This window comes from Drosophila subobscura, chromosome E, assembly GCF_008121235.1.
Source record: "Drosophila subobscura isolate 14011-0131.10 chromosome E, UCBerk_Dsub_1.0, whole genome shotgun sequence".
NCBI classification, from domain to species: domain Eukaryota; kingdom Metazoa; phylum Arthropoda; class Insecta; order Diptera; family Drosophilidae; genus Drosophila; species Drosophila subobscura.
The window spans coordinates 9,622,966-9,647,113 of NC_048531.1; the positions used below are offsets into that span (position 1 = coordinate 9,622,966).

Genomic DNA, 24,148 nt, shown 5'->3' on the forward strand with positions numbered 1-24,148 from the left:
AGCAACGTCATGTTTTATATTGGCCCTCGATGTTGTGGAGTTGCGGAGTGTGGGCCCTAAGCCCACAGAGTGCCATAAATTAGGGCGAATTCCATTTGACTGAGCTTTGGCTTTGACTTTGAGTTCTTCTCCTCTCGGATTTGCTTCTCGTTTTATTTTATATATTTATTTTATATTTATGCTCTCTTTGCTTTTTTTGTGTAAAGTTCCTTTGGCCAATTTATGGCTACACATTTTGTCCATTAAGTGGGCAGCCGTTTAAAAGGCACAAAACTTTCTCAGCCACTGCATTAACAATGGCAAATATTCGAGTGCCGTTCGTGCCACATGGCGTTGAAGCAATGATACATTGGGCTTTGTGTTTGGCTTGGCCCGGGCTGGCTCTCATTTGCCGGCTAGACATTGTCTGGCTTTCGATTTATTGGCCGGCGATTGTCCAAGGTCAATGCTTAAGGCAAATATAACAAAATATTTAGACTAACTTTTCGGGGGCACTTTCCATTCTATTCACTTTTACTTAATGGCCTCGAATATGCTTTGAAATTTGGATTTTCCCTCCCTACACCAACCATAATGAAACATCAAAACGCTGCTTGTGCCACCAGCAGACAGAGAGGGAGGAAGAGAGTGGGAGCGTAGAAACGCCCACCAAATGGCGTTAATATGGAAGAAGCATTTTTTATACCCGGTACTCGAAGAGTAAATAGGGTATATTGTATTTGTGCACATAACGGTTGTATGTAACGCACAGAAGGAAACGTCTCCGACCCCATAAAGTATATATATTCTTGATCAGCATCAATAGCCGAGTCGATTGAGCCATGTCTGTCTGTCCGTCTGTCCGTCCGTCTTGTTGAGCGCCTGGATCTCAGAGACCATAAAAGCTAGAGCCACCAAATTTTGCATCCAGACTTCTGTATGCTCACACTGTTACAAGTGTATTTCAAAAATGAGCCACGCCCTCTTCCGCCCCCGCAAAAGGGCGAAAACCTCCCAAATCTACAATTTTAAAGATAAAAGAAAACTAAAAACGCCATTCCGTAGGGAATGACCATATCTATCTGATCACCAAATTGGGATCCGATTGGATCATTATTATGGCCACAATGAAGAAATTAAGTTGCAGTGGCTAAACCCACCCTGTCCAGCAGCTTTTGTTGCTTTTACACATTCTCTCATTCACACTCTGCTTCGCGCAGTGGCAGCCTCTTCCCCTGACACGTCTCTGACTCATCTTCTGCCGCGACTCTGCCGCTGACTCTGCCGCGACTCTGCAGTGTGTGTCTATAGGGGAGGGTGGCGAGCTAAAGGAGCGTGTTGGCGTGAGTAGTGTTGTTGATGTAGATGACAGATGAAGAGAAAATGTAAAATTTGACAAATAACCGCTAAGTTGCAGATGTAGTACTGAGTACCGGGTATAAGAGTTGTGACGCGGCTTAAGACGCGTCTCACAACGTTCCTCCTCGTTTTTATTATTATTCGGGATTTATCAAAATTATGCGCGTACCAAAACTCACAATTTGACGTGGGTTTCGGCTGGTGTTCATTCTTCCTGATGAAACATTAGCAAACGAATTAAATTCCCTCTTCCCTAGTCATTGATTTCTGCCCCGTGGCCTTAAATAAGTACTCTTTAAATATTATAAAATTCATAGTAAACGCCAAATCAGAGTCTCAGTTTTGTGCAAATTTCAAAGAAAAGCGAACGGCTTGCGGCTGTAGATCCAGCCACGTGCCACCTTCTTAAGTTTTGTTTGTATATTTTCAATTCCGGTTATAAATTTCGCATTAAATGAACAGTTTAACGTTGGGCCTGCATGGGGTTTTGGGTTAGATTCGGTTTGAGAGAGAGAGTGAATACGCAGCTCAATTTTATTGCGATTGCCGCCTGGCTGACTCTGCGAGTGTGTGTCTGCCTCGAGCATGTGCCACACACGCCTCGGAATGGGTCGGGCACTGGGACTGGGTCTCTGGTAGTCTGTTACTGTGTGCAATTTATGCGCTCACGTATAAATAGAATTGATTTTGCTTAAGCATCTCATATATTTTACCTGCTGCCAGGTGATTTAATGTCTGGCGACATAATCTGCCATTTGCCACTCGCTTCCCTGACATCACGTACCCAGAGAGAGCGAAAGAGAGGGAGAAGTGAGTGAAATAAGTATATCCGAATCGTGTGTGTCTCTGTGTGTCTTTAAGCCTTGTGCAAATCCGAACCCATTTTCATGAGATTCCATTATGCGTGAGGCGGCAGAATAAACAATGAACAATACACACACACACACACACACACCCCAACACATACTCCCACATGGATCCGCGTCGCATGCTTACAGCCAAAGCAATTATGTAAAAATAATACGCGAGGTATTTATGTGTCTTCTTCCCTACCGAAACGAGGCTGAGCTGCTGGTTTATCGCTGCCCATGTCCTCAAAAATGTTCGTGCCACTCAGCCTCATGTGTGGGGTATTTGGAGGACTTTGCTGGGCTTACAACACACAGGCAGAGATGCTTAACGCAGCAAATCAATGAACCGTCATTGCATAAAAATCTAAGCTCCAAGTTTTCACTGATTACCACTGCTTGCCACGGGTTTCCACTGCTTTGCACTGCTTGCCAGCCTGCCTGATATTCAATCAGTCGGAACAGCTTAGCAGCTGCAATTTTCGTTCACTAGCGTAGGAAAAACTGAAATCTTCAATGTACTTTGAACCTCCGCAAAAGCTTAAATAATACAAAGCGCACAAACACCTACGCAAGAAATAAGGGCAGCCAGAAGCAGGAGCAGGAGCAGGAGACAAGCAAAGCAAACAAACAAATAAATAAATAAATACCCGGACACAAGCATCGGTAGCTACATAGAGAGATGGAACCGACGCGACTTCGGTTAAATCCACAAATGGTAGCTAATGAAGGAAACAGTTTTTGCTCAAAGGCAGAAACGGGAGTGGAGCAGCAGCTCGACTGTTGCCTGTCTTTTGGCTTTTGCCATTTTTATTTTCATAAATTCTCAAAGCATGTTTGTCAGCTCATAAAAACGCAGTACTCCCGCACACACACACACAGGGAATCCTCCCCTCCTTACACATTGCCATTTTTATCTCCCTCTTCCGCTTTGGCAGGATACGTACGCTGGCGTAGTCGTCGTATAAAGAGGCAAAGCCAAGCGCCCAAGTGGCTCATAATCTGAGCAATTTGCTTGCGTTTTATGTGATTTTTGTTGCTGGTATTAGTGGCTGTAAAGAACACACCCCATATCCCAGTCCCCCACAAACCCATATCCAACTCAGGTTGAGTAGTGCGTCTCTGCATCAGCTGCTGTGTGCATCATTTGTATGCAAATTGAAAGCATCTTGTTTGACTCCCCATACATAACCGAAAGCCTGTGCATATGCACATGAGCCCAGGCCAGAACTCGGGTTTATGCTGTTTAAGTTTGAAATTAAATTCAAATTGAAATCAATCAAATTGTCGACAGCACCTGACGAAGCTGCAGAATAAATGAGTTTTGACCAAAAATCAATTACATTTCCATGGCATTAAAATTATACGAATGCCAGGCAAACAGGTCGATAGCTCCTCTCTCCCGGAATGGAGCGAAAAATTATCCAATTTAAAAGTCAAATGTCATTTTTCCGCCTTCCTCTTTTTTTCCCCTGCTCTTTCTGTTGATGTTTTTGTTTGTTTGACGCCAATGCCAGGCAGCCAGCACATAATGTGAATTACCCAACAAAGGTGATGGTGCTGGTGCTGGCTGGCTGGCTCTCTCTTGATGAAATGGAAATGGAGATGACGGGTGACGGCTCGCTATACCATTGCTGCTGCTGCTGCTTCAACTACCCTAAGCCAAGAGAGTTGGCTGCTTGTGGCAGTAGAGAACTTCTCTCCAAGGGATTCATTTCCATTAGGGTATCCATGCAAAGGTATGCCACACCTGCCTGTGTGTGTGTGCGTTGTTGTTGTTCCTGTTTCTGCTTCCGCTTTCCTTTTTGCTATTTTGGCCAAAGACCTTTCCTTCCTTCCGCAACTGGCAAAGGCAGAAAAATTACTTGAATTTAATTTAATGCAAGAAACTTTGTCACTGGCACGCAGCTCGCCGTTAATGTGTTTGCATAAATTTGACGCAAAAAACAAGAGCGGAAAGTGAAAACTTTGGACGGGTTCTTCGTAGCTTCAGCCCCCTTCGAATCAGAGTTCCGAGCATAGTATTACCTATTCCAGTTCGTACTTTCTGCCTGTCAGTACTGGCCATGGGCAATTAATCAAGCTACGCACACAGGTCACAGGTCACAGTCTTACAGGTTCACCTTCCAATGCAATTGCTGCTCTCACCAAATTGGATTCCTGCTTGTTTTCCCAGAGAGATGAGAGATGAGAGACATGTGGCATGGGTGCAAGCAGAGTTAGAGCCACTGCCTTGCATCACCTGCAGCCACTTAGCCATGACGGGGCGGCAAGCTTCAGCAAAAAAATGAGCAAAAACAGAATGGAGAATGGGGAATGAAGCAAGGCAAAGCGAAGCTGTACATAGATGCTGCTGGGGTCAAGAGTGTGTCATAGGTTAAGTGCATGGGAGTGTTCCCTCCGACGCTTTCTCGTTTTTCGTAATGCATTAGCCGTGTCGGACACATGGTGGGAGGTGGCAGGGTGAGGTGTGTTCAGAGGTTAACCAAAAGCCAGCAACAGACAGACACCAACTATGAAACCATCTCCTACAGCAGAGCTTCTCCGCTCGCTGCGAAAAAGGTTGAATGGATTTGGGAACCTCTGTCTCTGTGACATTTAGAAATATTTAGTACATAAATAGAACTGTCCAACTTTATAATCCCAACCCACTCTCTTCCTCTCTCTCTCTCCCCTCTCTCTTTAAGTGTCTCCCCAAAGACCAATTGTTTATTTATTTATTGTTAGATTCGCTGGCAGCCTTGCAACCCCCGGGGGAAAAACAAAACGGATACACGACAAATTCGTGTGTAAAAAATTCATAAGTGTTTTCCATTTTGATTTTTGGATATCCATGCCAAAGCAGCAGTTGATTTGACATTTACTCTGCCACTTACTGTGTGCCATTTTCCCCGTTTGCCTTTGGCGCTGTGGAAAACTTTGTTCAACTGGTTGCTGACGCTGCCAGATTGCTGCATAGTTTTCGATTCTAATAGAATATTGATGGCATGCATAAATCCAATGGTATATAAATCATTTTGATGCAGTTCAAGGCAAAACTTAAAAAATGTTTCGTAAATTTCTTGTTTATGTGAGGCTAAGGCCCATAGTCCAGCTGCTCTGCCTCGTCCCTGGTTGTCCCTGGCTGCATGGGTGTCAATTACTCTTGCTGCTGCCACACTCTATGCCCTGCTGGCTCTTGCCACTGGCTGTTGCTTTTGTGCTACGGTCGGTCTGTTGTCTGCTGATGTTTTGGCCTTGCCTTAAAGCAATTTTTATGGCTCATAAAATTCGAAATTAGAACTGGATGTGGGTGTGGATGTGGATATGGCGGCTTTGGCGGCTGTGGCGCTGCCTTCCACTGAAGATTTGTATGCGCTACGAAATCTGGTAGCTGCCGGGAGTGGATTTTCTCTTGCAGAATTAGTTGGTATTACATTTAAATGGCATATAATTTGTTAGCGCCATAATATTTATGCGAATTGTGGCCGTACACTTTTATTTATGTTCACTCAGCTGCCAGTTCTGCCAGCTCCTCCCCACAGCACCTTCCCATTGAGAGGCATCCAACAGTGTTCAGTCGCCGGCTAAATCCCCAAGCTGACAATCAAAGCACCACAGTTCTTACAAATTGCGTTTAATTTAAGTAAAAGAAGAGCTTCCTCTTCCCCCCACCACTGCCTTTCACAATGCATTACGCCACTGAGCGATACACAGCGGCGTATGCGCAATATTTTGCTGCCTGGGGAAACAATTATTTATTTTTGTTGCCTTCTGCGTAGATGCGGAAATTTTTAATTGCCGCCTTTGCCTGTGAGACTATTTGAGGGAGAGAGAAAAGGAAGGCAGATGGCGTTGTTCTGCCCAAGCTTTTGTCGGCTAAGGGCACGCGGCCAAGAGAGAAGTCCACGTCCAGCTTAACTCTCTTCCAGCAAGGCACACAGAGCCGCTGGAACGTGCGACCTTGAGCTGGCACGCAGCTTTCGTGGCAAGTAAACAACAAAAGAGACTCGAATAAATCACAGAGAGTACAGCAAATATTTTTTCAACCAACAAAAGATGAGCTCTGGCCCCAACCTTTGCCAAACTAATAACAAAACAATCAACTTTATGCTTACTTTTGAGTTTAAATCTGTTCTTTTGTTTCAGTTTGCATCACTCGAAGGCTAATCATTTGCTTTTGCTCTTTACCATTTCAGTTGCAACATCGCATTGGAGTAACAGAATACAGCAAGGAGCCGGGGGGAGGGAATATGACGCCCCTGTCCTTACGCTGGCCATGGGCTCGCGCTCGCGGAGGGGGCATCATGTTTTCGCTTTGGCCTTTGATGATTGAACGAACATTCCAGCTGGCGTAACCAGAAGGACACACAGCCCAGCGGCAACGCAACCGATAGCCACACAAAGGATCGCTACACACACAGACACACCCCAAAGGCAAAGCGCCGATCAGCCAATCGGAGTGTGCCCCCAGAGCGGCGGATAGAGCACCATAGGGGCATTGGTATTCCTTTCAATTGACTGCGAACCCGCGGCACAGAGTACAACAAATCCAGAACAGTCGGCGCTACACGTTCCTCGGAATGAGCAGCAGCAGCAGCAGCAGCAGCAGCAGCCGCAGGCGGAGAGCAGCGGAAAGGCAAAGGCTGAGGCTGAGGCTGAGGATGAGGCTGCCAGCAGCCTGTCAGCTGCTACTGTGGTTGGGCATGCTGCTGCCCTTGATTCTGCAGGCGGTGGCGGCAGCAGATCTAGAAGCCGCATCACTGGCGCAAGGAGCACAGGGAGCAGCCACACCCGTTGGATCCCCACGGACTCGCAGCAAAGCGGAAGCGGAAACCCTGATGGCGGCTGGCGACAGCTTCAACATTCGCCACGGGCGCTCCCACACCTCCCATCTGCTGCACAACACAAACATCAACAGCAATGACACAAGTGGCAGCACCAGCCTCGCACGCCTCAGCCCAGCCCCGCCCACGCCACACCCCGAGGCAGGTGGCACAACAAGCGCCCCAGTCACGCACAAAATACGCAAATTGCATAAGAAGAAAATCAATGAGAGCATTCGAAAGAGCGTGGACAAGAGCCTGGGTGTGCTCCATCCGGCCAAGAATCATCGCAGCCTCGCAGAGGCCGAACACCTGCAGGGTCGCCAACCCACCCACGACGACGAGGAAGATGAGGACGAGGACACGGCCGCTCTAAGTGAGGTCATGCAATTGGCGGACGAGATTGATCTGGAGAATTCATTAGAGTCGGCTTACCAGAATGTTGTCGCTGGCTTCACTGCCACGCCCACGCCCATGCCACAGCCCCAGCGAACGTCCCCTACGGCAGCAGCGGCAGTTGTCAAGTCAACTTCGACACGTGGCACAGGTGCAGCCGATGGACCTCTGCCACGGCGGCCATTTCTGCGTGCCAACATTGATGATGCCAATTACGCGGAGGATGAAGCGGCCATGGAAGACTCCCAGCAGCTGGATGTGGATGTGGATGAGGATGAGGAGGAGGACGAACTGTTATCGACCACTTCCATGCCGAAAATTGTGAAATTTGCGCCTCATCATGGGGAAAGAACACGTCTGCTGCCAGTGAACGGGAGCAGCTGGCTGGCAGGGAGAGGAGGAGACGAAGGCGACATTGGACGCCGCTCAAGAGACTCTACAGAATCCGATTACCGTCTCGATTACTCGCATTCACGCAGTGCAAACGATGCCTTCGACAATGACGACAATATCGCTGAAGACGATGACGACGACGATGATGATGTCAACGCGGCAAAGAAGCAGTCAAATGCCAGGTTGCCCTTTGAGGAGTTGCAGCTGCTCAATGACAGCAGCAGCAGCGGCGGCAGCACCACAGAGTGGATGGATGATGGCAATTTGAATGGGGGTCCTGGCGCCGAGGCGCGCTCTCAGGCCAACATGGAGGTGAAACAGATCCATTTCGAGGGCGAGGGTGAGTCTGAGGTTGTGCTGGATACCTCAGAGGTAACCATGGACGACGGCTATCCGCCGGAGGTGCAAATCGATGACAACACCAAGCAGCTGGTCATCGAGGATGTCGAGGGCACCGACGAGGACACAGACGCCGAGAACATGGAGTCGAATCAGCTAACGGCGGATGTAATCAATGCCAGGGACAGCAAAATAGATTTGGTCTCCAAATTCCTGCAGTACATCGAGCAGCAGCACTTGATGGGCTCCAATTGTGTGGCCGGCACATCGCTGAATCTCGGCGAGGGCGTGGTCGACCGCTATGCCCAGGACCGTTTCCGCGTGGAGGCCGAGGTGGCCGTCAATCGTGCCAATATGTTGACCAGGTGAGAGCCCCAAAAAAAATACACAGTCAAAGTCAAAGCGAAAGTTCGCTCCGCTCTCCTTCGTATTATTATACACATGAGAAACTTTTCCAATCGAAAGTTTGGCCGCATGCAAGTTTGTGGGAAATGGAAATGGGAAAATGGGGGGAAAAAAAACTCCAGCTTGATTTCTCAATGCAGAGAGATTGTTGCCATTAATTTAGTTATCATCTTCGCTGTCGCTGCTCTCATTTTCACACAAATCCTCTTCTGTGGCCTCCCGTGGAATGTTGAAGATGAGGCGAATCTCGTCGGATGTGTGGCCCTTGATCATGTTGGCCACCGTCTGGCAGGCGGCATTCATCAGTGCCCTAATGTCCAAGTAATTGGCGGCCATGATCAGCTCGAAGAGCGTGCCCTGATCCACAGTTGCCAGAAAGTCGGCATCCCACTGACAAACGGGATATTTCTCCGTTTCGTCTTCTTCCGCGGTCGGAACGTCATTCCTGTGGTACTGAGCCCAGCTCAGGATTTTCTGCAGCGTTGTGGAGTTCACATTGGGCACGGGTATCAAGGGTTGCTCCTCCACCTCATCCTCCAGGCGGCAGTCCTCCAGCATATGTCTAATGGTGCCCGAACATTTGGCAGTTTCGGCATCGGTGTCGAAAACAACACCATCGGAGGACTCCAACCTGATGACGGGCATGGCCTTTTATGAATTTGGAATGTGGCAACAAAAAACTCAACTCTTTTGTGTGTGTGTCGAATGCTGGAATGGTGCCACAAAGGTAAAGCGATGGGAACTCCGTTCGATTGCGATACACACAACAAATATATACAACAAATATTCCCATAGTTCTGCTGCTATTTCCCTCATCAATTGATGGTCCAATTTCATCTTCTGCATCGTTCGGCAAGTGTCTTTTGTCAACGCTTATGATGTCCGGTGAACTGTTGCCCAGGACTACTTTTGACTCGGACTCAGACTCGGACTCGGACACGGACTCTCTGTGAGTTTTCTGCTTCGCTGCGTGCCTTACTTATGTTTGATAAAAGTTCAATTACTTAACTGAAAACGGGCAAGCGCACGTTGCCGTTCTCCTGGCAGGAAAGACAAAGTTTTTGTGTCCAGGACTTTGATTTATCCAAAGAACGACCGCAACTGCGGTTTTTTTTCTTTAACAATTTTCCAGCTGGCCAATGTGTGGAAGTCTTCTTTTCTTCAGTTTGTTTTGTCCCCCCATCTCCCATCTCCCATACCCTTCCCTGTTCATTCCTGATTCCGTCATCGATTCGGTAGTGGCTGGCCAAGTGACAATCTCAAGGACATGCTAGGGAGAACTAGTCGTTTCCTTCGCAGCAGCAGCACAAAAGTTTCGCCCACAGTTTGTGCGTTCTTTTCTCTCATAGATTTTTGTTGTTGTTGTTGTTTTTGTTGTTCTTTTGCCTGCCTTTGGTTTTTGTTATATAGCAGCCCGTACCCCAGCCAAGAAGAACAATAAACACAAAGTTTCATCATTTGACGCATATGTGGGCACTGGCCAGGAGTCCATGGCAGTGTCCTGCTGCCTTCCGCCTGCATATGTCCACGGTGTACACATTATATCCATGTTGATGTGTGCGCTCTCCTCCATACGGACATTAGACATTGAATTTATGTCTTTGTGCAGCGCAAAGAAAAAAAGAAGAATGTGGAAACGTTCTGCTGCTGGTTTTGGTTTCGTTCTTACCTCAGCAATGAAGTGGAGCCAAAGAGCAGGAGAACCATTCGTAGTTACCTTTCTTTTTTGCTCGATGATAGAGCTGAAGTAGGAAGAGCAACAGCAACTAGGAGTTGATTGGATTGCTGCCAGCAAACAGGCAAAATTCACAAAAAAATTTGTATCAAAAATATACCAAAAATTGCTGGGAAAACCGAATGAAAATTTTGTGTTTAGCACTGGATATGCATTAGTCGAAAGCCACTAAACGTGTTGCGTGATTTTGCTGCAGATAACAGAGCGAAATCCAAGCCATTTGTTCGAAAAACTCATTTGTTAAAAGCCACGAGCACACACAAAGACAAAAAGCAATCGGCAAGGACAGCTGGGAGGGGACAAGAAATAACATGAATGACAAAGCTGACAAATCTAATGAACAAATGCCGCTTGTCAATAAAACGCACAAACAAACAATTAACCAGACCAAAAGCAACTTGACAAATTAAGTGACGGCGAGAAGCCAGATGGCCACAGGGGGGAGAGAGTGGAGCGAGTGGGGCGTAGGGCCAGGGCAAGGATCAGGGCCCACTGCTTTGGTCTGGGGAGCAATAAAACGTCAAATTCACACAGCAAAAATGGCTGTTAAACTCAAATGTCAATAAATTAAATTGTGCTCATGGATCGGGGATACGGAATGCCGGCATCTGCCATCGGGATCAACATTATTGCATTTAGTGTCATACGTCTCGGCATTTGTTTTCATTATTTTGTTGGCCAATATGTAATGTTGCCCCTGGGACCAGAAGGGCCAGAAGTTTGGCCCACGCTTTGGCTGATTTATTCAGTCGCTTCGAACTCCGGGCCGCCATAAATCTGATGGGAGATATCTGCCCCAACCAGATGGAAGCCTGAAACGGATGCGCAAATCTGTTGTTCATAATTTCAAGAGGTGTGCGCAGGGGCAGGGGCAGGGGCAGCGCTAATCAGGGTTTTGTTTTAATCAGTTTTTCGTTGTGTTAACATAATCACGGGCAGACCGGAAAACTTTTACTGTAGCTAGAGGGGAGGGAGAACCGAGAGTTGGGACAGCCTGCCATAGATACTAATTGAAGTTATTGTTTTGTGATACATTGTTATCGCCGCTCCATCCTTCACTCGTGCCTTCCGTTGCTGGGCTGGCACTTTCTTTCTTTCTTGTTTCTTTGCGTGTTTGGGTTATTTCCCGTTTACTTTGTTGTGCAAACAAAAACAAGAAAAACATTTAACGAAAACAAAAGGATACAGCAGCAGCAGCTATAGCTCCAGGGGTGTCCTGGAGGTGGAACAAGTGGCTGGCAGGGCAGGGCAGGGCAGGGCAGGAAAAACAATATCAATTCAAGTTGAAAATTACGAGCTTCAATTGTTTTCTTGCCTTGGCCACTTTTCGTTAGTTTCCGTTCACGCCGCACCGCCAAAGTGTAGACAGCAAACAAAAAGCAGCAGCAACGACTCCAATACACACACACACACACACACACACACACACAGTACACGGAACATGCAACAAAAAGTGTTGAAACGTATGGAGGGGGGGCAAAACTTTTAAGTACTTAAATGTGTTGTCGTCTAGGTGAGAGAATGCCGAATGAGGAGTGGCCAAGGGGAGCTAGAAGCTAGCAGCTTGCCTTGGAAAAACTGTGAAATTGAGTTTCCGGTTTCTTGTTCTCCTCGAAAACAAGAGAGCGAGATAGACATGTGCCATGCCATCATCGTCGTTTCCCCCCTTTGAGTGCTAAACTCTTTTGATGCGACACATTTCCATCAGTCTCTCTCTCTCTCCCTATCTCTCTCTTCTGTCTGTCTCGCACAAGCATTTGTTCAATGATTTTGTTTTTCACTTGAACTTTTGGCAATAAACTGAGCAAATAATTTATTGCTTGTTCGTTGCTTGTTCAGCGCTTGTTCTGCTCTCTCGTTCAATTGTTGTGCCGAAAAAGTTGTGCCACTTCTTTTACGTCTTGGGTGGTGGCATTTGATTGCACCTCATGAAAGTCATCGAAATTGAAATCTGCATAAGCGATGCACTTTTCAATTGCCAACGTCAATGAAATGCGACAACAGCAAGGACACCAAGGCAAAAGGCGACACCCAAGGAGGGTGCGATGGGTGGGGCTGCATCCACTCGTTTGCTTAATCTCCAAACAAAGTTTTTGCCAACGAATGCAATCCCAATGCCGCCTCAGAGCAATCCTGCAGCACGTGGCATTGCTTCGCTTGATTTCGCTCAGTGTGCGGCGGGCGAGCGAGGGAGGATTTTTGTGCTGCTTGATTTACTCTGCACTGCTTCGTGCACTGCTCCGCGGGCGGTGCTAATAATGCCCATGCATGGCTCTGCTTTACCCTCACCCCACGCTGCCACGCTGCCACGCCCTAACTTTTTATTGTTAGCTGCGCTTGCAGTTGTCTACAGTTGAGCCTTCCCCCCAAAATGGAAATTGTTTTCATTCTGCGGCGAACAATCCTAATGTGCATGCCCCGTGCACTCCCCCATGCCATCCTAAGCAGGATCATGGTGCAACTGACATGGACATGTTCATGCCTTCTGCCAGCTGTAGGCCACCCGCCGGTACATGTATCCCATCCCCCGTCACAAGCACCACTGCCACCGCTGCCACTGGGCCGCGGCCTTTTTCCAGTTGGTTTATTTTAGTATCCTCGCATCTGAGTTTGACTTTTTGTTGCTTCCTACTGCCTACTGCCTCCTGCCTGACTGCTGCTGTTGCCCTTTCTTTTGCCGGCCGCCACCGCTGCCACTGCAGCCCTGTGGTACGCTTTGTGCAACACATGTTGCCATAACTTAACAGCTTAACAAACTTGTCGAGTAGACACCGAAAAGCGGAAAAGCGAAAAACGACACCCATCCCCGCCCGCACCACACGCCTCTTGAGAGTCGCTTCCATTTCCACTCCTTCCACTGAAGTGGCTGTCGTCCCACTTGGCGAATGCGTAACATTTAAGCCGCAGCTACAGTTCTCTGGGGGCGCCGCAGTCTATTTTTGCGCAATAAAAACATTTGCCACTCTAGCGACCAAAGACAGCAGCCCAGGATCATAGGACAGACAGAAAGAGAAAGCAGAGCAGAGCAGAGCCTCATAGACGCATAGCTGCCGCATTGTGGTAGCCAAAGTTGGCCTTTGCTAAAGACTGAAAGTCGCAAGGCCCTCGCGAGACGCGACTCATTATGCTCGACTCATCGGCATCCTGCCCTCGAAGCCTCGAAGCCTCCTCCTGCCAGCCGTTGGAGTGTTCGTGTTCGTGTTCGTGTTCCCTGGCGAAACTTTTTTGGCAACTTCTGCGCGGCACAATGGGCGCCAGCAATAATAATCATCAGGCTGGCAAAAGTACGTTGAAAAGAAGTTACCAACTTGAAAGCAATTAATGGACTAAATCAAAAAGGCATTTTTCAAACAACAGCTCCAAGGGAGCATTGCAGGGGTTGGAGGAATGAGGGGTTGGGGTTTGTGGCCAGTATAAACATGTCAACAACAAGTGCCGCCTCGAGGCTCATTTAGCCGCAGAGCAACCAGCAGCAGCAGCAAAAACCAAACAGGGAACAAAGCATGAAGAAAAAACAACAAGAAGAGAAAAAGAACAAGGAAAAGAGCAACCCAGCAGGCAGCAGCAGGCAACTTTTAATTAATTGAACTCCTTTTCCTGTTGGATAATTGAGAACACACACAGACACACAAAGGTATATTGTCATGCCACAGGAGGCACTTTTATCGAGCCAATTTTCCTCTTACTTGGCCTAACTTTTCATCTTATTTTGCATATTGATTTGTCTTTGTTGTCTTCTATGCTCAGTAATTCGAATAAAGAAAAGAAAATTGTCAATTAGCTGGCTATCATGTTTGAGTTAATTGATGAAACGAAATTTCATATGTGCTGCAGAAAGAATTATGCGACAAGGGATACATTTTTCAAGTGGAAATCCATGCTGCCACTGCTTGGGAGACACATTGAACTGCTTGGTGCATTGATTTCCGCAGCTTGCCTGTTCGCACTGCTTGCACGGGCACATTGTACTGCTTGTGCATTGATTTACATTCGAAATGGAATTATTTTTTGCTCAGCTGCAATCAATAAGTAAAACACAGAACTTAATTAGTAGCGTGGGGCTGGAATCATATTTACAACTTTCGACTGTGCACAGCGCTTATTCGCTTTCCCTTTTGATCATTTAATTATGGCCTAATTAAAATTGGTCAAAAAGCCTTGACCATTATGGGCTATTAAAAGGCACACCCGTCAAACAAATAAAAGGGCGAACAACTTTGAATAAAAGGGTCGCTGACAGCTTGGCCAACAAAATCAGAAAAGGTTGTCGACAGGCAGCGTCTGTGGCATCGCCATCGGCATCTCCATCGCCACCGCCGATTCATCAGCTTCATGGCCAAAGCATTTCATTCATTGAAGCATCCTTACCGGCTCCAAGTATCCCGGGCAGACTGCTCCTTCTCAGGTAGGTGCTCGCAGGAGCACTGCGTGTGCTTTGAATAATTAAAGCGGAGCATTTCGCTTTCAATTAAGATGTCGACAGCAGTCGGAATCAGATGCTTGTGGGCCCTGTGCCCAAAGGACAAACCAAAAGTGCTCTTGTCCTGTCCGGCCGAGCCTTGTCCTGTGCTTCTGTGTATCTTCAGAGCCCAGTCCTGCTGAGCACTCGTCAGACTGCAGGCTGTTTGTAAAACAGTTTCATTTCCCAATTTTCGCCCTTGAATGCTATTTCCAGGTGCCGAAATTTCGGAATTCATTTGCAAATTTCCCACCCCTGCCCTCCGGGTCATGCATAATTAATTGCTTTTCACGCATAACGATAATAGAATTTAATTTGCTTGCTAATGCAAGTCGGCCATTCCAAATATTTGCTTTGTTTTGCATATTTTGTTCTCACTTTTTGCTGTTGCTTCTCTTGCCTGTTTTCTGTATGCATTTTCTATGGCAAAATCAATACCCGTTCATCATTTTCACATCAGTCAGTCGGCGAGCAAGACCTTGGCATCGACTTGAATGCAAATACCAGTTAAGAATGAGTACGAGTATGGGGAGGCTCGGGGAAAAGGAAAGCGCTTCACCCTCGATATGCAACGACCTTCTCAAAAGTCAAATAACAAAAAAGAGAAAGCGGCTTAAGTGCCAGGCAGGCCCCTCATGGCATTCCGCTTCCAATTTGTTCCAAGTTTATAATACGTATTTTATTGGGCAAAAGGCTCGCTGGCTGGACGGGGATCATGTGCTAAAAAAAACAACCTTTGAGCTACTTAATGCAATGCGAAGAGGCTGAGAGTTTGGGTATAACATTGACCGTCATTCAGTTTCATTCAGAGGCTTTAGCTCGACACAACTCTTGGGGTTCGGCAGCAATTCTGTGTGCAGACAGAAGGACTCCCTCACCTGCAGCCTTTATAGAATTCCGAAAACACAACCGCACAGCCGGGGCTACGTTCTACTTCTCGGCGTCTGGCTTTAGCGCTGGCTCTACCTACAGACAACCATAGACAAAAGCTAAAACGTAAAGGGGGAAACACTTTCAAGTACTTAGCAAGTTACTTACTCCTGGAGCCCACACCCACACCCGCACGCCTGGGTTGCCCCCGGTAGCTGAAGCTTGTTTGCTGCTTGTTTATTTCAGCCCTTGCCCCAGAACAGCACAACACAGCACAGCACTCGAGTGTTGAAAAGTGTCTTAAACACACTTCCCCCCCAAAAAGGTAGCAGACTGCTACAGTAATCATAGCTACAGCCAATTGGGATTACACCAGAGAGAGACAGAGAGACTGAGAGTATCATAGCAGAATGTTTACGGAAGATGCCACAAATGGGAATGCAGAGAGATGCATTGATAATTGCAGCATGAGCTAAGTGAGCGCTCCTCCGAGGGGCAGGGGCTGGCTCAAGAGCCATAAATAACGAGAGGCAGAAAAAAGAAACGAAGCGAAGCTGTCAACTCCATGTTGAGCTCTGCTAAGTCAGCATTATCACCAGAAAACATCCTCCTCGTCCTCGTCGTCGTCGTCGTCGTCATTAGGCGACTTTTGAGCCGTGACATGACCTTGGAGATTGTCTGGGTAGAGGGAAGCGATGGGCGCTGACAAATGCTGTTGACATTTACAAATGAGGCCCACAAGTGAATTAATGAGCCTCGCCCAATTAGCGAGCGAGTCACATAAGGGAGCCGCAGTCATGTCGCTTGCAGAACGTATATCCCATAAGTAGATCTGCGTCCCGGGGGTTAGGTATCTGCTGCTCGCCGGCTAATGTATTGGAAAATCAAATTGAAGGCAGCGTTGTAACGTTTCTGCTCTTAAAGGCACATTTTAATTAATATTTCTCAGACAGAGAGAGCGAGAGCGAGAGCGGAAGGAGGTCACCTCCGCGTGTACTCTTGGCAGAAATCTTGAATGTAATTTTCTCGTTTACTCATTTTCCGCACCCACATTGCTCTCCACGGCTGGCAGGGGCGGAGGTGTGCCAGAGGGAGGCAGCCATTGTGGGAACGTGGGCACAGACAATAGTCGGGCAGCCGCGCAGCGCACTTGAGCGCAGCTTGAAGGCGGCTGCGCCTGTAAGTATGCACTTGTAACGAGTCAGTCCGCCCGCCTGACACAGCCTCCGACGTGAAAGTGAGCCGAGCCCTGCCCCACAACTCTCGAGGTGGCTATAAAAATAGGAATGACAGGCCGCCGCCGCCGCCGCCAACGTACTAAAAATGAGAGAAAGGCAATCCGGGGTGTTCGCTCCACTGAGCCACTTTCGTTTTCGCTTTCCGGTGCACTGCTTGCAAAATCCGGCACCAGCCAGGATGATTATATTATATTTCAGTATACGGTAGGGTATACATCCATAGATATGTACATATGTACATGCTGCACATAATTGATGCCTTAAATGGGGTTTTGCCCAACGACTTTATCCTGCATTTATTCTCCTACATTAAAGAACATTTCATGGTCGCCCATAATCACCGCCCACTTTTTCATCTATTTTAAATGCAATTTCCTGCCGGCCTTGCCGCATAAATTGCACTTTTTTGTGTCCAAACTATTATCCTACGTGTCTCTCTTGTGTCTCTTGCAGAATATTTAAGACAACGGGGCAGCGGGTGCAGGAAGATGTCAACTTGCTGCATGCCTCTGTGCTATCGATGGTGGAGTTTGACGATGATATATTCGCGGCCGGAAATTGCTTCGATTGGAACGAACATCCCGCACAGCCGGGCCTCTTCTGTCCGTTTGCCTACCGCCTGCCACCGCCGAATCTGGGCGCCATCTTTGCCAAGGATCTGGCCATGGAATATCACTATCTGGGCAATACCTCCGAGTGGTTCTTTCTGGCCCGCAAGAATGCCGAAAAGGTGATAGCACGCAATGAGCAGTATCTAAAATGTAAGTACCAGAAAGCCATATTAAAATGTCCTACGCCTATGCCCCCCTCCTGATTTATGCCACGGACAGTCCTCTGTCTTATTTATGGGTGCCACGCAGATAGCGCGGAGACAAAGCCAATTGCCTTTTGCCTTTTGTGCGACATGCACACAATTTATATGTATATATGGCATTGAATATTTATACATTTTTGGGTGGCTTTAATCTCCGACTTCATTAGTCACAGGCCCCCAAAACTCTAGCCCCAAGGGGCTGCTGCCTAATTGCGTTGCCATTTGGGAGAGGCATATTTCAGCATGTTTTATCATCGCCACTTGGCAGCCAGAGTCCTCCCAACAATTAAGCGTATAAATAAAACGAAAGTGTGTCTGCCCCACGCGAATTCAAAAGTTCCATTTGCAACGTGGCAATGGAAATGGCCCTGCCACCGAATCTCACATTCCGCTGTTAATTAGCTGCGATGGCCAGGAGCAGGGCCAGCACCACCGTTCGCCTGACCGATTACATCTAATCCCATCACACGGTTGGTCCATTCAACTTGACCCCGGCCAAGCTGTTACACTGACAGTGACAGTGATGCGTGTAAGCTAATTTTATGCAAGAGTTGTCGCTCCACCTTCACCGACATCCACTCAACCTCAACCCAGGAGCCTCAGCTTCATCTTCATCATAGCTGTAGCCATAGCTGTAGCCCTGCAGCGTGGGATCGAGTTTGTCAGCCCGTCCGCTGTTCTTCGTCTTGAAATTTCTCTTGTCTGGTGACTGAAGTTTCCCTTGGATTATCCTCCAGTATTCAAAGTTTAACAAGCAAAGTTTTTGCTGTGCAGCGAAAAGTGATTACAAACAACACACAAACAATTTAATGTCGTTGAATTAGTTTTAATGATGTCAACTTATCCTCACACCCACTCGCCTCTGACGCCCCTCCCTTCTGTGCCGCTCAACTTTCCCCTGTTTGATTGCATAATTTCACACTCCGACACCAAAGAGTGTTGGATCAAGCAAAAGGGAGCGTAAAGAGTGAAATGCACTTTAAAAATAATTTGCAAATTAAAGGCAACGGCTGCATCGATTGCCCCTCAACGTGTCCTGTTTGTGTTTGTTATGCGAGCATGCAAATTATTTGTTTGTTTGCCTGCCCGCCGCTAATACACACTAAATGCCGCATGAGTATTTGGTATTTTGGTATTGGAATGCGGCAAACGCCACGGGCCACCGACCACGGGCCGCACAGGCAAAGCCACAGAGAAACAATTGCATGGCGACCGCGAGAGAATGTCGTATTTGAATGCTCTGCAGGACTCTAGCAGCGACAATCCACCCACATATGGATGTCGAGCAACCGCACAGTCGAGCAACTGGACAGAGGGACAGACTGACAGAAGAACAGATTGGTACAGCACAGAGGGGACACGCTGTGGTAATGGCAGGACAGAAAAATGGAATCGAAAACAAACAAACAGCTCGAACAGAGACAGAGACAGAGACGACGAGACGACATTTACGTGGGTTTGCCTTTAGACCATTGGCCCATGCATACTAATAGCTGGTATAGTTTTGGGCCGAGCTAACACTGCGGGAGCGGGGGGGAACCAAAAGCTGATTGCAGGCTGGCAGCCAACTATTTGCCATACCACTCGTACAAACATCAAAGATCGTCCTCGGTTTCCCCCCATTTGTTTGTCTGTGCCGCTGTTGGATGGCCAAAAAGTGAAAAGACAGAAGTGGAAAAGTGGAAGGCAAGAGAGAGAGAAAAACAATTGAGAACTAGGCAAATAATTTTTGTGGCTCAAACAATGCACTAAAGGCAATGGCAATTTCGGTCAGCAGACGGGCACGGTCCGGTCCGGCCATTTATCTATTGGTCGCCATGCACACACGGCCAAAACTTTCTCAGAGTGTGAAATGCGCCTCAATGTGCTAGTTAGTATGTGTGTGGGTGTGTGTGTGTGTTGGTGTGCCGTGAACTATGATTTATGGCCTGCTGAAATACACTCTCGTGCTCGTAGAACCCCACAGCACGCTGCAGCGACGCGTTGCAAGGCCGCACACGCCGTTCGCTGACTTTCAATTTATGTGCATTTGCATATTTGCGTATTCGCCTTTGGCTTTATAGTTTGCCCGCAAAAAACTTTACCCTCGCTGCAAAACTTGCGACTTGCAACTGTCAGGCGAAGGCACTGCCACTGCCACTGCCGCTCCTTAAGCTGTGGCAAGCTTGAGCCAATGCGATACCCGTTACCCGGAACGCTGATTAAATTTGCAACATTTTTTTGTTCTCCGTCGTGGCAAGGACAAGGACGCGGCAGGGGCCGCACACCGCAACCGATTTGCCGCCAATTCAAGTGCTATTAATTTGATTAAATTGTACATACATATACCCATACATATGCACATACATATGTATATGTACATATATGTATACATACATAAGTGTGTTTACGCTGCCAGAGTGCAAATTTGACTGATTACCATTTCATTGCATAATTAATAATATTTTTGCCACTTAAACACACCAAATGGCGGCGCAATCAATGCCGTAACGAGTGCATTAAGTAGCCTTTTCAATATCATTATTGTGTTTAAATATATTATATATAATGTATCGATGAATGCATCAACACACACACTTTGCCCAATTATGGTAAATATTTGTGCGAATAATTTATAATTTGCATTAGCTCTGGAATATTATTTAATTGAATTATTATTTTATCTGCCCCCAAGGAAAAACTACATAAAAAGCACGAGCAACCAGACTGCTTGAAGCTGTAAGGACACAGTTTTGTTTTGTTGAACTCTACACAAATATATACCCAAGAGCACTCGCGTATGTGGATATTTTTTGTATCTGTGTTGCCGCGTGTGTGGCACGTACAATGCGGAGCAGCATAGCCGCAGAAATATGTCATAATATTTGCTTTTTACTCTACCGCCGGCATATATGACTCGTAGAATAGATTTCATTCCCTTTCTGTAGTTGTTATGGCTGAGCGAAGCGATTTATATTATTATACGACGCTGCGACGAGTCTCTGTGGGGAGGAGGGTTGGGATGGGTTTTCTCTTTTTGCTGTTTACAAGTCACGTGTTTAACATAAAATTTAAATAAAAACCTCATGCAATATGTAAACATTTATATGTACTTCCTGTGTGGCTGTGTCTACTGTCCTCTGGCGGCGTCTGGCTGTTTGTAATTTCCGTCTGTTAACACAATTTACCAAAATGGAGACACTCCCGCTCCACATTGCCATTACCATTTACCAACTAAATCAGGCAAAATCTTGTGGCGGATAAGCCGCAACATATACCAATTTTATGCAAATCGCAGAATCTTCATTTTTTCCGTTACAAGTGCGGAATAATTCAGGACAAATAACGTGAAACTTTGCTCCTACTGAAACTTCTCCGCCAGATTCATTTGCCGCACTATTGTGATAATGCTGAAAGCAAATTTAGCCACCTACAAACGAGGGCCAAACGAGGGCCAAACGAGGGTCACTTTGAGTATCGAACTCTCTCGAATCTCTGTTCAAACTTACGCTTATGTTGCTGCTCATGGAAATGGGCACAATGCCACCGGCTATGAAGATAATCGGCTGCTGGACATTGTGCAGGAAGTGGATCAGGGTGGCCTTGTAGCGCGGCTCGGCGTCCACCCAATTGGATTGGAAAATTGTGTTGGCCAGATCGTCGCCGTCATCGATGAGCAAATTGCATGTGTAGCAGAAGGGGAATGTCTGCAGCAGAATGGTGATGACAAACAGAAAGGAGGCCACGCCCTTCCAAAAGTTCGAGAAGAAGAACACATTGATGAGCGTGAGTCCCAGCACGGATCCAATCAGCGCAAATTGCACAAAGATTGTGCGGGATATCATGGGGCGGATCATGTCGCAGCATCTGCAATGCAAACGAACTTAGCCCATGCCTCTGGGGCCATACTGTGGCTCTTACCTCAGTATTATCTTGTGATCAATCACACAATTGACCAGATCCTCATAGTTTTGCTGTTCGCTTTTGTCGGGATCCATGCGCAGACTCCTCACATGATCCTTCAGCACGTCCATGTGCGCCCGAAAGATGATGGTGAACATCAGGGGATACGTGTCGGACAGCTGGTCCTGCAGCACGGCAAAGGACATGGTGATGTACTCGAAGATGGCCTGTATCCACAGACTGCCCAGACCGTCGCGCCAATCGACAAACGGATTGTACACGGACCACGGCGGATGGCCGCCCAGCGTATACGAGAGGAACGTGGAGCCCGCATAGCCGCAGTAGATGAAGCTGTAGATGAGGAAAGCGTAGTTGCTGCGTGCCACCATGTTGTGGATCTTCTGGCGATCGCTATCGGTCTGCAGTCGCCTGTCCAGCGTGTCCAGCAGCTGCTCCGTCTTGCGCAGCCGCCAGAGGAACGCATACGTGATGGTCGACTTCACCGATGCCCCATACACATTGATGCACACCTGCAGCGATGTGAGGAACTCGCCGGGCGTAAAGTTGCGGAACTCCTTCACGTAGCTAATGACAAATCCCACCGGCAAGTAAAACACACCGAAGGCAAACGGCACGCAGGTCCAGAAGAGGTAGACATAGCGGAGTAGTCCCGCCTTGGGCGGTATCCAACCAATGAGCCACATGGCGCGGTACAAATAAATGTTCGCCTCGCGGGACTTAACGTTCTGCGTCAGCGGTGCCGGATTTATCAGCTCAAACAACACCATTTCCAGCCAGTCAGTCAGTTCTGTTGTCTGTCTGTTGTCGCATGTCTGTTTTATAGCCCCCCGGTAAGTGGACAGGTGCTCGCGGTTCACTCCGACAGACACGCCCCGGCACCCAGCCAGCACCTGGTTGGTGGGGCCTGTAATTAGACCAAACAATCGGCCATGCAAAGTGCCAACAATGATTTATTATTAAAGTGCAACTAAACCTGCCAACAGCCAACAGCCAACAGCCAATTAGCTGCAATTGGTTAATAAACGAATCCGTTTGCTATTGAATCTTTCATGACTACAGAAAACACTTTGAAAGTCAGTGGAAAATAGTCCTTCCCTCATTCCTTTCGAAACCTCTCCGCCAGATTCATTTGATTGACAATCGTGATGATGCTGAACGCAAACTTGGCCACCGTTATGTTGCTCTGCACGGATATGGGAAAGATGGCACCGGCCCAGAACTGTATGGGCTGCTGCACCCTGTGCAGAAAGTAAATAATGGCCGACTTGTAGCGCCGCTCCGCGTCTACCCAGTGGGAGTGAAAGATGGCAAAGGCGAGCGATTCGCAGTCCGCGATCAACAGCTCGCAGGTCATGCAGAGCGGAAAGGACTCGATGCAAATGGCAGCGATGAAGGTGACATTCGACATGACCATGCCCAAGCTGCTGGTGAAGATGAGAATGTTGACGGCTGCCAGACCCACGACGATGCCAATCAGCATAAACTGCGCAAAGATGGTGGCCGACAGCGTGGGTCTAATAAGTTCACAGCAGCTGCAAGGAAAGAGCTCCAATAAAGGATAAACTCTCCCGGGAACTTCTCACTCTGCGCTTACTGCAGTATTGTCCGATAATCCTTGATGCAGTCCACCAGCTGCTGGTAGTTCTGCTGCTCCGAGAGCTCGGGATTGCAGCGCAGCTGCGCCATGCGATCTTTGAGTATGGCCAAATGTGCACGGAACATGGAGAGATAAACGATCGGATAGGTGTCCGACAGCATCTCCTGCGTGACGGCAATGCCAATCACAAAATACTCGAAGAGCGAGGCCAGCCACAACTGGCGTGTGCCCTGACGCCAGTCCACCAGCGGATTGTACAGCTGCCACGGAGCCTGTCCAGCGTACAGCGAGGCGAACAGCGTCGTGGTGGTGAAGCCAATGTACACGCTGAGAAAGAACATAATAATGAGATTCGCTCGGGCCACCATCGTGTGGAGTATCTGGCGCTGATTCAGCGTCACACAACGCTCATCCAGTGGGGCAATCATTTCGTTGATCCGCCGCATGCGCCACATCTGCGAGTAGGTGACGCACGCCTTGATCACATTCCCAATGCAATTGATGTCCACCTGCACCGAGGACAGGAACTCGCTGGGCCCGAACATGTCAAAGTGCACCACAAAGGTGAGTGTGAGGCCCAGTGGCAGATACAACAGCCCGAGCAGCATGGTGGTGCAGGTCCATAGAAAGTAAGCCCATCGTTGCACTTGTCCCAGTCCCTCAGGCTGCACCCAGCCCAAAAAGGTTGCCGCCCGATAAAAGTACACGCAGGCGTCCACAGAGGCAACTTTCGCGGTGAGTGGCGCCGGCCGCAGGCGTTCAAAGAGCGTTTTCTTCATGATTTAAACTAAAGTTACAACCGCCAAGGGTCTTATATACGTGCAGGAGAAAAGGCACATTCCTGATAGCTTTTTAATGACTAGCAATTTTTGGTTTATTTATTGGACAAACGGCTCGATGTCTCAATCGGGGCGCAATGTTTGAGTTTATAAAGTCATTAAGCAAGGCAACCAAAGTAAAACGCTTTCTCTTTGCATTGAAAGGCTTATCGATTTGGGGGTGGGGTAA

At 47.7% G+C, this 24,148-nt stretch overlaps 4 protein-coding genes across 4 annotated transcripts in view; 1 reads left to right on the forward strand and 3 right to left on the reverse strand.

Moving 5' to 3' along the window:
- Positions 1–24,148, forward strand: part of LOC117891082 — a 46,340-nt gene that overhangs the window by 6,000 nt on the left and 16,192 nt on the right. Inside the window, exons 2-3 of the mRNA XM_034796262.1 lie at positions 6,365–8,484; positions 17,280–17,587. Coding sequence (XP_034652153.1) covers positions 6,749–8,484; positions 17,280–17,587 — 2,044 coding nt within the window. The 5' untranslated portion in view covers positions 6,365–6,748. The remainder of the gene's footprint in view (positions 1–6,364; positions 8,485–17,279; positions 17,588–24,148) is intronic.
- Positions 8,652–9,222, reverse strand: LOC117891083 (S-phase kinase-associated protein 1). The gene has a single exon (XM_034796263.1). It carries the CDS (start codon positions 9,167–9,169, stop codon positions 8,684–8,686), a length of 486 nt encoding a protein of 161 aa, XP_034652154.1. The 5' UTR covers positions 9,170–9,222; the 3' UTR covers positions 8,652–8,683.
- LOC117891086 (odorant receptor 59b) lies at positions 20,833–22,311 on the reverse strand. Its single transcript, XM_034796265.1, has 3 exons — positions 21,541–22,311; positions 21,129–21,486; positions 20,833–21,049 (listed from the first exon to the last, which is right to left on the reverse strand). The coding sequence occupies exons 1-3, from the start codon at positions 22,308–22,310 to the stop codon at positions 20,981–20,983; spliced, it is 1,197 nt and encodes a 398-aa protein (XP_034652156.1). The 5' UTR covers position 22,311; the 3' UTR covers positions 20,833–20,980.
- LOC117892462 (putative odorant receptor 59c) lies at positions 22,640–23,919 on the reverse strand. The gene is made up of 2 exons (XM_034798712.1): positions 23,138–23,919; positions 22,640–23,075 (listed from the first exon to the last, which is right to left on the reverse strand). The coding sequence occupies exons 1-2, from the start codon at positions 23,917–23,919 to the stop codon at positions 22,640–22,642; spliced, it is 1,218 nt and encodes a 405-aa protein (XP_034654603.1).

Coding starts and splice junctions, on each gene's coding strand:
- LOC117891083 (XM_034796263.1), bottom strand. CDS start 9,169: ATGCCCGTCATCAGGTTGGAGTCCTCCGATGGTGTTGTTTTCGACACC.
- LOC117891086 (XM_034796265.1), bottom strand. CDS start 22,310: ATGGTGTTGTTTGAGCTGATAAATCCGGCACCGCTGACGCAGAACGTT. Junction 21,487..21,540: donor GATCACAAGATAATACTGAG/GTAAGAGCCACA, acceptor TTTGCATTGCAG/ATGCTGCGACATGATCCGCC. Junction 21,050..21,128: donor CCATGAGCAGCAACATAAGC/GTAAGTTTGAAC, acceptor CCTCGTTTGTAG/GTGGCTAAATTTGCTTTCAG.
- LOC117892462 (XM_034798712.1), bottom strand. CDS start 23,919: ATGAAGAAAACGCTCTTTGAACGCCTGCGGCCGGCGCCACTCACCGCG. Junction 23,076..23,137: donor GATTATCGGACAATACTGCA/GTAAGCGCAGAG, acceptor CTTTCCTTGCAG/CTGCTGTGAACTTATTAGAC.